The following is a 13,119-nucleotide window of genomic DNA, read 5'->3' as shown; positions in this document are numbered from 1 at the left end:
GAGCTGAATTCATTCCATGAGCTCCTGGTTTTACTCGCTCCCCTGGTGGCAACTGTGTTTACTTTTTCACAAGACCAAACACTCATAAACACGCCGTTTTGGGTGGATCAGGTTATAAATAAAGCTTTCATTACTGACATGCGATAGCCTGTGAATATTTAGTTTGATACCAGAGCAACACTAAATCGCTTCCCGGGTGCTTCAGACCTTGTTTGACCTGGAGGATTGTACTTACTGTATGTGATAATTGACCACCATTTTCAAACGGTTACTAGCCTTGATTTAAAAACAAACAACTGGAAAAACAATATTATTGGGAGTGGAGCACTTTATCTTTAAATTTTGATGTGTTTTTAGCATTTGAAATATCATTGATAGCCTTGAGTTTCATGGGACAGCAGGTGGCAGTAGCGTTCTGGAAGTCTTGTGCACAACACTAAGTAAACAGGAAGTGGATCTAGCTGCAGCGTTGCCCCACTTCTCGCTATAGGAAGCGACAAATGCTTCATAAGATACCTGAAAATAGCATCTATATCTATCCATTTTTATGACACGAGCAGACAGACATAACCTCCTCGGCGGAGATCACAAAACTCTTGTTTCAGTGTATTCATCTTTGTCTATGGAGAACAGTACGGCAAGTTCAACAACTTTGTCGGCTCCTCTGTTTGTGAGGAACAGCAGCGAATGCAGTACAAAATTAAAATGCTGATCCGAGGAAGAGATTCTTGACCCTCATCTACATAAACACAAGGAGGTCAATAGCAATACGTGACCCTTGCTTCCCCTCAATATATCATCATACTGGATGTATAGGTTTTACATATTTTAAGGAAAGATTCTGCATTACAATATGAATTATACTTTAGACGTGAACTTTCACAAAGGGTTCACCAACCACACAAGTCAGTGAGGAAGGTTCTAAAAATGCCTCTCCAGGAGTTTTTTTCTTTTCCTCCGGGTCTGATGCAAAAGAGTGAGTAACACTCTAAATCACGTGTCAAACTCAAGGCCTGAGGGCCAAAACCTGCCGGCATTTACTGGGGCAACTTTAAAAACAGGCTGAAGATTATGTTCATTTCTAATTTAAATCTCCTATGCTGCTAATATCCTGACCGACGGAGATGTTCAAGCTTCGCCCACTTGGCAGGTTAGCAAAAGTTTTTGCTGAAAATGTATGAAAATATTCGTAAAACTGGTGAAGTAGAAGGGAGTTAGATTTTATTCTTAAATGTCCATGTAAATTGGTGACAGCAACTGTGAACTGTGCAACGGTGTAACTGTGTAATTCTCAGATACGAGTCACAGGGAGAGGAGAAGTCCTGCGCCCTCATGTAAATCCTCTAACTCCAATGACATGGATGAGTGAGGAACTAGCAAGTCGCTGCAGCTCACAGGCTCATTTACCTCTCACTTCCCTTCCCTTCACTTCCTCATCCACAGAGGCGCTCTGCCATTGGACACCATGTCAAACACGCTGACGGATCTCCGGTTAATATTTAACCTGTTTTATAGAGGCAGAGTTCACCACCGCCATTTTACCTTTGGTTTGAGTGAATCTGGCGACACATGAAGAGGAACCGTTGAGCATCTACTACGGTCTGTGAGTGTATTTGCCATCCCACTTCCTTGTCTTTAAACATGTCTTTAGCTCCAGTTCAATGAACTAATGCAATAACCTGGCAAGACTGTCAAACTAGTCAGTCTATTGTGTTGAGTTCTCCTTGCTTGAAGTTCTGGTTTCAGTTACAATTGGAAATCATTGAACTTAAATTTAAAGAAATGATGTCTATGAAGTTCCATCACTGTATTAGTTTTGTTGTTGTTTATTTTTTTATTTTCTGAGTGTGTTGTGCGTCATTTCTTGTGCTGGCTGGAGTTTTCACTTTTCAGGTCACGTTCTGTCTATGTTTGCGTGGGCTTCCTCCAGCCACTCCAGTTTCCTCCCACAGTCCATAAATATATAGAGGTTAATTGAGCACTCTCGGTTGACTGTAGGAGTGAGCGTGTGAGTGTTTGGCTGTCGCTGTGCACGCTGTGGAGCAGTTCTTATCAGGATGCTCAGGTGCCTCAGCAGATGCTCTGAATTTCTGGGGGACAGAATTTCATTTTTTTTAAGAATTTCAAATACATTTAGAGTATAGTAGAGTATAGTATAGTAGAGGAAGCCCTGGCCATTGTGTAGTGAAAAACATCCCTGAACAAAAGAAAACAGATGCTATTGTTTGCTTTTGTTCAGGGATTCCTCCGTGCTTGTTGTTGTTGTTATCATCCTAGCTGCCACGTGTCTTGTGCATCAGTGTGATCAGGAACTGCACTTACCAAGGTTCAAAGGTACAAAGGTGTGTGTGTGTATATATATATATCTATATATATCTATATATATATCTATATATATAGATATATATGCAGGAACACACTCTAACTGACATTGTAGGACCATTGGATGCGTAGCAAAGTTTTCAGCTGCGCTATTGTGCTTAACTAGCTCCAAACAACGTCAGACGATGGAGGAGTTTCTCTGCTTTTCTAGGCAAACTGGAAGAGGTCATGGCGTCTCACTCCAGGTGTTGCCCCTGTGAAGTGATAAAATAAATAATAAAAGAATAAATATTATGAAATTACATAATGTAGCCCAAAAATGAGTGAAGTTGGTGACAGTCTACTGGGGGAACTCTGTACCCTTCACTTGTCGTCATATATCGACACAAGATGTCGCTATAATGCGCCTGGCTTGTGTGATTTGAGTCATCCGACTCTGTTGGTCGTAGGCGGGATGGTGACGCTGAATCACTTGAGTGTCGAGGATCCAGAAGACGGTGCTCCACTGCTGCCCGAGGCCTCTGTGCCTGAAACGCCCACACCTGAGAGACACAAACTCAGAGTGGAGACCAAAACAGAGTCCAAGAGCTTTTTCATCAGAAGGTAAGATGGCATCATTCTTGGTTGTATTTAGGGGCGTGGCTTAATGATGGGTTAACTTCGTGGTTCCCTTTTGCTCGAGCAGAAACCAGAATCTGTCCTTGAGTCTGGTTCTGCTGGTGGGTTGCTACGCCGCCATTCTGATCCCGGCGTATCTGCCACAACAGAAGCTGGCGGATGAAGGGCATCAAGAACCAAAAGATCTGGTCAGAACTGACACCTGGAAACACTTGGAGTGGACCTTCAGTTGTGTAGCACTGACCTGTTTTCTTCAGGCTTTGTTCAACCGGTCAGCAGCACTGCTGTCTGGACCCTGTCAACCAAACTGGGCTCTGGACCACTTGAAGCCCCTGCCGTGCTCCACAGGCCTCCAGGACATTCCAGTGTTTGTGCAAAAGAACCCCACCAAATCATGGGACCACCAACCTCCTCTTGGGCTCCTGGGCAGTGAGAAACATCTGGCCCAAACGCTGGACTCTCTGCCTCAGCCGGGTCTGCCTCCCTCACTGGACAGAAAGCGCCGATGCATACGATGCGTGGTGGTGGGCAGTGGCGGGGTTCTGCATGGCAGCCATCTTGGATCCCACATTGATCAGTATGACATCATCATCCGGTAGGTTTGACCCCTCCCCTGTGGTTACTGGTTGACTAAGGCAGGTCTGTCATCAGGCTGAACAACGCCCCGGTTCTTGGGTTTGAAAGAGACGCCGGGTCTCGCACCACCATTCGCCTGGTTTACCCAGAGGCGGCGCCTCACTTCGCCCACGACTACAGAAACACATCCATCATCGCACTGGTGGTGTTCAAGTCTCTGGACCTGGACTGGCTCACATCCATCATCACCAAACAACCTCTGGTAGGTCCAGAACTGCCTCCTATGAAACTGAAAATAATGGATTGTCAAAACATCAAAACAGACAAAGCCTCATCTGTTGATGCCGACGATGTTCGTCTGACCTGCCTCCGTCTGATATTAATAGAGCCTCTGGTCCAGAATGTGGTTCTGGAGGGAGGTAGTGGACGACATTCCCTTAGAGCCAGTGAACTTCAGAGTCCTTAACCCAGAGATAATCCAGAGGACGGGACAAGTGCTGCAGGAATACGCCCAGAAACAGGCGAGTTAAAACCAGCATGATATTTTATTTAGCTTCCACTCAAACCTCAAATTCAGCACTGAAAATAGCCGCGCTCTCACCGACTTGACAGCAGATGCTGCCGACGCTGGGGGCCAGCGCAGTGGTGATGGCCCTGCAGCTGTGCGACCAGGTGAGTCTGGCTGGGTTCGGCTACGACATGCAGCAACCTCAGACCAGGCTTCACTACTACGAGACCATCCGCATGGGCGCCATGAAAGCTCAGGTGAGACCAGCATGATCTCCATCACGTGACTGAGGCTCATCGGGTGCTTCGCATCCCAAGGTGGTGCATGACGTCAGCGCGGAGAAGCACTTCTTGAGGGACCTGGTGGCGGCGGGAGCGGTGACCGACCTCACGGGGGCGATATGATTCAGACCAACAGTGACTGACACTATTATGAACTCTGCATGCACTGCACTCCGTCACCGCCAACCACAGCCACGTCCTACATAACTGCTCGCTGGAAAAGTCAACCAGAGTGCAGAGTGACCTTTAAAACGTGCGCAATCTTCAGGGCCCGGCCGCCAGTGAGCATATTAAAAACTGTAAGTGTCGCACATGATGGGGCTGATCTATAGGGAACACATGAATTATGGCATCGCCAGATGTTACACCACCAATTACATCATCGCAGCCAACGCTACCACCCCTTTAAAATGGACTAATGCAGGCTTTCAGAGCAAATCCTAACAAGATGAGTGTTTTAGATTGATATTACAGAGTCCTGCTGGCAAAATCACATGACAATTTAAGGTGAGGGGAAGCTGATCAACGGCTCTCCAAGTTACCTTCCTTTGTTTGAACTGCCAAATGAAAGAAATGGACAGTAATTCCATTTTTTTTATTTGAAACTTGTTTTCATCTTATGCAGAGAATAATGGTATGGTTTTCAGCATCAGTCATTTTTAACATATAGGAAAAGTATTCCTGTTTTATGTCTTTATTTTATTTTGAAAGACAGTGTTGTTTTTAATGCAAAAATGTAAGAAAAGCATATTTTTGTGTTATTTATAAAAATGTAGTTATTAATCTTCATTCCTCATCTTAGTTTTAAGTGGTTCAACTAATAATAAAATGTATTATTAAGATAATGTGGCTATTATCACCTGCCGTTTTTCTGGATAAAAGTGTCCACAGCTTTCTTGCAGTGGCGCTGGAAACCCTCACCCCAAACATGTGGCGACACCTGAGGTCAAACAACAGCTGTTTGGTGCGGAACCCATCACAGTCAAAGCGTGACAAGAGCCCTCTCGATGAATAGGAGCCCAGCTAGCAAACTCTTCTCCTCTGCTTTTAGCTGCTAATCCAGCGCTCTCCTCCGTCCGCCCAGACAGAGGACTCCTGAAATCTCATTAAGCCAGAGAGGAGATGTAATCCCTCCATCTAGAGGTCATGACTGTGATCTCATGCCTTTCTGACAAAGGGTGGCATCCTTCTGGGCAACCCGATCCCCTCAAATGACTGCTCCCCACGTGGAGACGCCGCAGCACCATCTTGGGTCAGAGAATAGAGGAGCACATCGCAGCATCTTTTACCCTCACGGCAGGTCTGCCGCCCGGATGAATGACACCCCATGATACTGGAGAGTACAACCGCCATGGTGCTTACGCCTCCTGCTTCACAAGACTATTGAGTCAGAGATGAAGCAGTGCTGCCATTAAAATGTTGGTCAGACTAAAAGGGAAGTTTATCAATAAAAACAATTCTTCATTTCTGTTATTACACACATACAGTTGTACATGTTTCACTGATGCTATTGTATATATGACTCCATGACACGTGACAAAATAAAAAAAATTGGGTGACAAAACACGCTGCTCTCTGACTTTGCTCGAGGGAGGTTTCACAGAACTGTGATGTTTAGATATGAAAGATAAAAAAAAAACATTTATTAGTTTGTTTAGCAGCATTTGAGCACAAGTGATTTTTTTTATTTGAGGCATGCATTTTTGGGCTTTGAACAGGTTCACATTTATTACAAATGAAGCATACCTTTGAATGTTAATGCAACTGAATCGGCGCGTTCAGTACGTACAGTGCAGCAGTTCCAGTTAAGCTAAGGCACTTCACGACACAGCAAAATGAGACATTCATTGTCAAGTGACTCGGAGGAAAGGCAAATTATCTTTCACTTCCTGCTTCACAAAGAAGGTGCAAAACATACGTATAATCAATGTAACTGTTACTTGTGACACTTCTATGAGGGGGTTTCGCACGAGGAAAGGATGATACATATTTTGACATTGGTGAAAGTGGCTCAGGTATTTACAGAAGTGATTCACAGTCCACACAAATGTACAAAGGAGAGCAGCTCTTAGAAAGCTCATTATGTCTTTATCATGCTCTTGTGTTTGTGACCAGTGTGTGTGCGTGCGTGTGTGTGTGTGTTTAATCCACGGTGCTTCTAGAGCAGTGGATTTCGCGAGGGCTCCCACAGCTTGCTGGCCAGCTGTCTGCAGTGCTGCAGGATGATTTCAGTAGGAATGACCCCGAGATGAACTGTTAGCAGCTCGTAGCACTTGACCAACTCACCCTGATGGTTCTTGCTGTAGTACCGGAGCAGCTTCCTGCAGACCAGAGTCCAGTCAGCCTCCACCCAACTTACAGGAAATCCCAGTCTTTGCTTACCGGTAGTAGTCCCAGGCCAGCATCCCAATAGGAGCCGAGTCTTCAGGGAGGACCGGCAAGTCTACAGACTCCAACTTATAACCCTGAACAGGGAGATGTGAGAGTCGTCCAACCCTTCTTGTTCCGGTTGACAGACTCACCGTCTCGTTTTCGAACCAAAGGAAGTAGCAGAAGTAGAAGTCTCCGTCTCTCAGGGTGACTGTGGAGTAGCCTTTTTGGAGATAGAGACGGGTGGTGTTGACCAGACCCCAGACCTGTACACAAATCAATAGTGTTTCATCCCAACCCAACAAATGTCACGATTAAAGCATTGACTTGGTCTCACAATCTTTCACACAGTTCAACAATGCACTCAAATTCACAATAATAGATTTGTTTATTTCTTATTCATCTGACTGTGAAAACATTCCACTCAGCCAGTGAAGCCACAGCGCCCCCTTCAGACCATCATTGGCTACACAAAAACTGCAGTGCCCTGCAGAAGCAAACTACACCAGTGATGGAAATGTAACAAAGCCAACGCTATTGCTGCTATAAATTGGGCAGACTGACCTTGTTTTTGATGAACTGAGCTATTGGACCCTTCCCCAGCTCTGACGTGGTCCGTTCGGTGACTGTCAGAGACGGCGCGATCATCTGACCAGTGGATCTGTCCACGCAGATGAAGTGGATCAGACCTGGGAAGTCCTCCAGAAATGTAATTCCAAAAAGTCAAGGGTAACGTAACCACATGCGCCAGAACAGAACACGCAGACCATGACAGGATATGACACCATGGTGACGTTCCGTTTGCTCTTCACCAGCAGGAAGTCCTTCCAGTCCATCAGCTTCTCCCTGCCAAGTCAACGACATGATCAATGACTTCTACGAAGACCAATAAAGAGGATGTGAGAGAAAGACAACACACTGCATTGTGGTCTGCGCTCGTTCCAGCAGACTGAGTGAGAGTCTGTGAGAAGAGTCGGCTCGTCCGGAGCCATTTAGGAAGCACTGTCTGTACACGCCGCACAGCTGGGTCTTCATGTTCTTGCACCACGGAATGAGACTGGAACAAATAACGTGCAGATTCAATTGAAAAAGAACAATTGAACAGAAGCTGCTGGCTTACTCCTTGTTGAATCCCGGCCCGCCTCTGGCAAACGCTCGGTTCTTGAACTCCGTCCAAATGTTGTGCAACTGGACATGCTTTCCAAAAAAACAAAAAAAAAAACAGAAAGGGGCGTGTCGACAAAAGCTAAACATACAAATGAAGAAAAGGCAAAAACCATTCTTTTTATGATGGAGTCATGTGGGGCGGGACTAAACTAAACTAAACTAATGTTGGTGTTAATGTTAGTTTTCAATGCGACAAGGAGCACATCCGGTCACATGACCAGCTCTGTTTGAAACAGGCAGTAAAAGGACATTTTGATTTGTATACAACACAAAATACTATCGTATCACAGTGAGAAACCTTTCATATGAATTTACCAACGTTCGATTCCGTGCGACTGGCCTCATCTGCAGCCTCTCGTGTGTCTTATGCGAACACAAATGATATGTAATACTCAAATGAGAGGCTTGGTAAGTGCTGTCACAGTTCTTTTCTAGTTACATACCAATTCTTTATACATGCAGGCGTGACAGTGGTCTTCAGATAACTCTGCTCACCTGAACCCCGCTGCTGCCAAGAGCTTTGATGAACTTGTCCAGCTTTGGCCGGATGTCGTGGATTGTCGGCTGAGCTCTTGTTGCAGAAGATCCCTCGTGTCCTTCACTTAAACGCATCTCCAGCTTTGCAAAAGCCTCTAAAAACGTGTAGACTGACACGGCCACGGCGTTGGTGGGAATCTAGTGATGACATGCTTATGAGCTGTGGCCAGAGGCGAAGACGTGAACACCTGAAGTATCATCAGTTTACTTTAGTGAGAAGAACAAGAGTGATCCCAGGCCAGAGCGGTAAGCAGTACAGGGAGTGAGGCATCATGGGATAGAGCCCCTCCTTCTGCGAGACCTCCAAAAAGACCCGCAGGGGATTTGATGGGTCAGGCGCTGGAACCTCCAGGGTATGTAAACTGTCTTCTGCCAACTGAACACAACACCACTGTAATTGTCCTGAAGCTTTTCAATGGAGTTGCAGGATGACTCTCACCTGAATATCAGGGTCCACAAACTCAAACACGGGGGTCCCCTCCCTCACTGGCCCTTCTGCAGTCACACATCAACACTGTAAAACGGTTAGTGAAATAGAATTCAGTCGGCCTACCTGAAGTGCTTGAGTCTGTAGGTGATGGTTCCGGTGTGTAGAAGCTTTCAGGACCAGACCCAGATGTACTTTCAACGTCCTTCGTGTGAAAAGAGCATGGTTGAAGAACAACATGTTGATGATATACAGAAGACTGGTGTACCTCAGGGGTGGAATCATCCAGGTCCGAGTTGGTGGGATACATGTTCTGAGCCAGAATGATGAGGGCCAGCAGGTCGGACGTGGCCAGTGTGGTCGCATTTCGACTGGAGGAAATCCAGGAAACTAACTTATCTACACAAGGATTCACAAATCAGCAGAGGGAGTACCTGGAGTAGAAGGCCAGCAGTTTGGTGTGGACCAGAATAAAGGCGTGCAGCACCTCCTCCTTCGATCGCTCCACGCTGCTGTTGAGCTGCTGAACAAGTCGGCGCTCCAGGAACTCGATGCACTGCTCGCACAGCGTGGGGTGAATAAGCCTCTCTACTGCCTGAGAACAAGACATGAAGCCTCACAATGATCACGCTCTAGTAAATCTCAAACTGAACATTATATTTAAATCCCCAGGAAAAGAACACTGATCGAATTAGACGCCCGTTTTCATATCTTTTTGACTTCATAATAATACAATATAAATGAAAGTGGAAGTGTCTGCTTTCACGTTTCATATAATAAATGATGCATTTATTAGCATTCAGACTTGAAATGGTGGTGATAAAGAGGACAGATGTGGGGATGCCCAGGATAGGTCAGGGTGACTTACTGTGGCAAACCCCGAAAGCCAATGCTGAACCCAGAAATGAGAGCGGAACGCTTAACTGCTCTTTGCTGACATCTAGTGGCTAAACGAGCTAAAATAAGGAACCGTTTAATATTCAGCTGCTGCATGAACATAACTGCATATCAAGAATCAGTGCTGTCTGAATAACTGCAGGGAATAATGAATAAATAATACAGCACAACACAAAGTGACGAACAATTTAAAAAAAAATGTATAAATGTGTCATTTATGTTAAGAGGTGGTCACCATTTGGGGCTGCAACTTCCCATTATTTTGATAGTCGACGAGTCCACTATATAACTAAATAAATATATACTTATTTAGAAATATATAAACACATATAAATCAAAATGCATGTAAAATGTAAATACTGTGTAACCTTTTTTTCAGATTTGAATTTTAACAAAATATGCTGTGGAAAGTATATGTCCTTTGTGAAATATGCTGCATCTCTAGTCACCATAAACAGGTGCAAATACACAATTACACAACACTTTTAAAATAAGGTTTTGTGATTTCCTCTTTTTTAGTTCCTCCACTGAAGTACCTCCACTAAAAAGCTCTGGTCGTGCTCCCTGAGGTAGCAGTAGGTGTCCAGGAGAGTCTGGAGACGTTTCCACCGTATGGCTCTCAGCTCAGTGTCCTGGGGACGCAGCCTGGAGACAACAGCAAAGTCAACACCTGTTGTCACGCATGCGTCCTGTACCAGAGGACTCACTCCTTTTTCAGCAGGCTACTGCTCAGGGTCACCATGCCAAACAGCACTTCGATCATCTTCTTCATTACATAGATCTTCCTCCTCAGGTCCACCTCTCCCTCCTCGCCGTCTCCATTCACAGCAATGTAAAGACACTCATCGAACTGGGGACAAGACAAAAGGTGCCATTATAGTCAGAGGGAAACACAAAGATAAAAGGTTCTCTATGGCTTTTTCTACCAAGAAATGTGACTTTTTCAGTAGAGGGAATTGTTGCTCAGTGAGTGACTTCAAACGTGATCATAAGTGCGTCATGTGCTGCTGAAAAATTCATTCACATGGTTTGATGTGAATTATTTCTCACATGAATCGTTCCCAAAATAGGTCACAGCGATGTCACACATGCAACTGGGTACTAGACAAAACCAAACTCAGTTACCTGCTGGAGGACATAGACGTGGTTGTTTTCAGTTGTGAAACAGGTGTAGCTGTCGCCCAGCCTGTCGATCATGGTGCTGCAGGAGATGACGATGGGAGCGAACAGCGTGCTGATGCTGTCCTCAAAGGCCGGAGGCTTCACGTTCACACACACACAAAATAGGAGAATTGTTCTAGATGGAGACATCATTTGAGGCGATTCTCAGTGCCTACCCCATGACCCTCTTCTTGTGCGGCCCCATATTGCTTCTGGATACTCTTCAGGAAGTCCAGGTCCGTCCAGTGAAACAGAACCTCTGCACTCTCGCTGGTTATGATTAAACATTTCATCTTGACCACAAATCCACTTCTGACGTGCTTAAATCTTCATGTCCAGGTTAGGCCGCACTGAATTACTCTGTGAAGACAGAAAAAGGAAAAAATAACAAGTTTAACACAACAAATCTTTACTGACACCATAACAAGACCTAACACAACATTGACCCCAACAGACCATCAAATTTAAGACCAAGTCCTGAACCACTGTTGCAGTCTCACAACTGCACAACTATTCGCGTCGTTACACACAACTTCAGTTTCCATTGAAATAAAAAAAAAATCGACACGACTCAGAGAGCTTGACACCTGTCCGCCAGACGGGTCCAGCAACTCTTCTGCGCAGATACGTCTCCAAAACCCAAAATATATAGTGAAAAAAGTTTGTACTGATACAGCCTTCAAAATAAGAGTATTCGTACAGACGATCTTGCCGTTCGACCCGGAGCGAAAGCTGGTATTTTAAGGTTTAAGATCCATTCTGTCCAACGGAAAACGCTATTAATTCATTACTTATCTTAAATTAACAGACAAGTAAAACTTTTCTCCAGTTTGTCCTAAAACTTCCGGGATGCGATCATCGACTGCACGTAAACAACAGAACTTACAGCGTATTGTCCGCATCGAACCACCCAACCATGCTATTTCCACTCGCACCCTGTTCTTCTTTTTAGCTTAGATGGCTTCGACGCTTCGAGGAGTCAGCCGACATTTTCGATGGGATCTTCCGGCGTCCGCTGCAGCGCGATCACGTGACGGCAGCAGGAAGTCATGAGAGGGAGAGAAGGGGGAGAATGAGAGAGCACGTGCGTCTGCGGGCGGAAGAATGGACTTGTGTTGCCCTATTCTTCCGACTAGTCAGGTTGGGTGATCATGTGTCTGCTGCCTGAGAAGTGGGCCACATGACTCCGACGGATCGGTATTCACGGAATGCGGATTTGTAAATGATTTTGGCCCCAATTCCTCCTGAAAGCTGCGATGAAGTGTTGGCTCCAACAGAAGAAAGTAGTTCTCCTGTCATGTGATCGCAAACATGGCTTTGATAGTCACCCATTTTATATGCGAAACATCAGAGCTTAATGATAAGCTAGTGGTTAGCGATAAATAGTTGGTTCAGCACCCACCAAACTTGAGCAGAGAGGAGGTCTGGGGATGGTCTTGTGTTAGTTTTGTGGCTCAGGAATGTTCTTATATCCCACAGCCATCACTGAGTTTAAACTGGCAGGGAACAGACATGGTTTGTCACCTGAATATCGGTGTTAAACATTCATAGCTGATGTGTCTGACCCTATATTGGTGGAAAAAAAAAAGAACCTGGTCTGTCTTAAGCGATCTTTGGGAGGTCTCGGTCAGAGCGGCTGGGAAAAGGAAGTCTGAAACCTTTTGACTTGGCTGCGGAAACAGAGCTGATAATTTACAGCTGCTCTGAATTTGACATCTAACGAATAAAAGCAGATGTTTTACAAACCAACGGAGTGATTCGGTGTGGGAATTGTTGAGGGTGCCACCTGGTTTCCCGGCCGGAGTAGGACATGCGCTTGACCCTTCTGAACTGGCAAGGAGATCCTCTGTCCGAGTCAAAGCAGCTGGAGAAAGGGGCACTCGGCAAAGCCTGGTGAAACTGAAGCCTCTGTAACTCAGGAGTAGATAAGCGGGAAACATAAGTAAACACCAAACCTTTTAAAACTTTTGGTGGCTTCTTCTTCCATAAACAGGGTCTCTTTAAAGTGGGGAGAGTTGCATGTTCTGTAAGTCAAACGTGTTTATGTTGCGTGGAAACAAACATGGATTTCCAAACCGACTGACTGTGAATGTTTTAAAGTCTTCAAAAAGAAATCTGTGTTGTATCAAAAATATTCAGCACAGATTGTACGCTTGGCTTATGAGCAAAGAATCCCAAAGCAACATCAATATTTATATTTTATTAACCTTGCTTGGGTCAAAATGAACGAGGATGCCAGAAGTTCCAAGTAGAGC

At 45.1% G+C, this 13,119-nt stretch overlaps 2 protein-coding genes across 7 annotated transcripts; one reads left to right on the top strand and one right to left on the bottom strand.

Moving 5' to 3' along the window:
• The first annotated feature begins 1,450 nt into the window (after positions 1-1,450).
• Positions 1,451-5,864, top strand: st3gal7 (ST3 beta-galactoside alpha-2,3-sialyltransferase 7). Of its 5 annotated transcripts, none has more exons than XR_008415850.1 (8): positions 1,507-1,603; positions 2,772-2,925; positions 3,008-3,535; positions 3,592-3,778; positions 3,903-4,037; positions 4,129-4,281; positions 4,342-4,604; positions 5,208-5,864. XR_008415850.1 is itself a non-coding variant. In XM_053875905.1 (8 exons), exons 2-8 carry the CDS (start codon positions 2,777-2,779, stop codon positions 4,426-4,428), a joined length of 1,170 nt encoding a protein of 389 aa, XP_053731880.1. In that variant the 5' UTR covers positions 1,507-1,603; positions 2,772-2,776; the 3' UTR covers positions 4,429-5,864. The 5 variants fall into 5 exon arrangements, 4 of the variants coding, with proteins under 4 accessions (XP_053731878.1, XP_053731880.1, XP_053731879.1 ...); XM_053875905.1 differs by having other exon boundaries at positions 3,008-3,128; positions 3,198-3,535; positions 4,342-5,864; XM_053875903.1 differs by having other exon boundaries at positions 1,451-1,599; positions 4,342-5,864.
• hps1 (HPS1 biogenesis of lysosomal organelles complex 3 subunit 1) lies at positions 5,729-12,064 on the bottom strand. Of its 2 annotated transcripts, none has more exons than XM_053875900.1 (18): positions 11,751-12,064; positions 11,041-11,224; positions 10,829-10,963; positions 10,411-10,553; positions 10,240-10,348; positions 9,241-9,401; positions 9,075-9,177; positions 8,933-9,011; positions 8,819-8,874; positions 8,588-8,755; positions 8,338-8,517; positions 7,796-7,863; positions 7,595-7,732; positions 7,457-7,521; positions 7,240-7,385; positions 6,828-6,941; positions 6,688-6,770; positions 5,729-6,626 (listed from the first exon to the last, which is right to left on the bottom strand). In XM_053875900.1, exons 2-18 carry the CDS (start codon positions 11,155-11,157, stop codon positions 6,464-6,466), a joined length of 2,028 nt encoding a protein of 675 aa, XP_053731875.1. In that variant the 5' UTR covers positions 11,158-11,224; positions 11,751-12,064; the 3' UTR covers positions 5,729-6,463. The 2 variants fall into 2 exon arrangements, with proteins under 2 accessions (XP_053731875.1, XP_053731874.1); XM_053875899.1 differs by having other exon boundaries at positions 5,731-6,626; positions 7,796-7,872.
• Between the last annotated feature and the right edge of the window lie 1,055 nt (positions 12,065-13,119).

The sequence above is a fragment of the Synchiropus splendidus genome, chromosome 9 (genome assembly GCF_027744825.2).
Source record: "Synchiropus splendidus isolate RoL2022-P1 chromosome 9, RoL_Sspl_1.0, whole genome shotgun sequence".
Classification (NCBI taxonomy): domain Eukaryota; kingdom Metazoa; phylum Chordata; class Actinopteri; order Syngnathiformes; family Callionymidae; genus Synchiropus; species Synchiropus splendidus.
The sequence above is the reverse complement of the archived record's forward strand: the minus strand, read 5'-3'. Positions and strand labels throughout refer to the sequence as shown.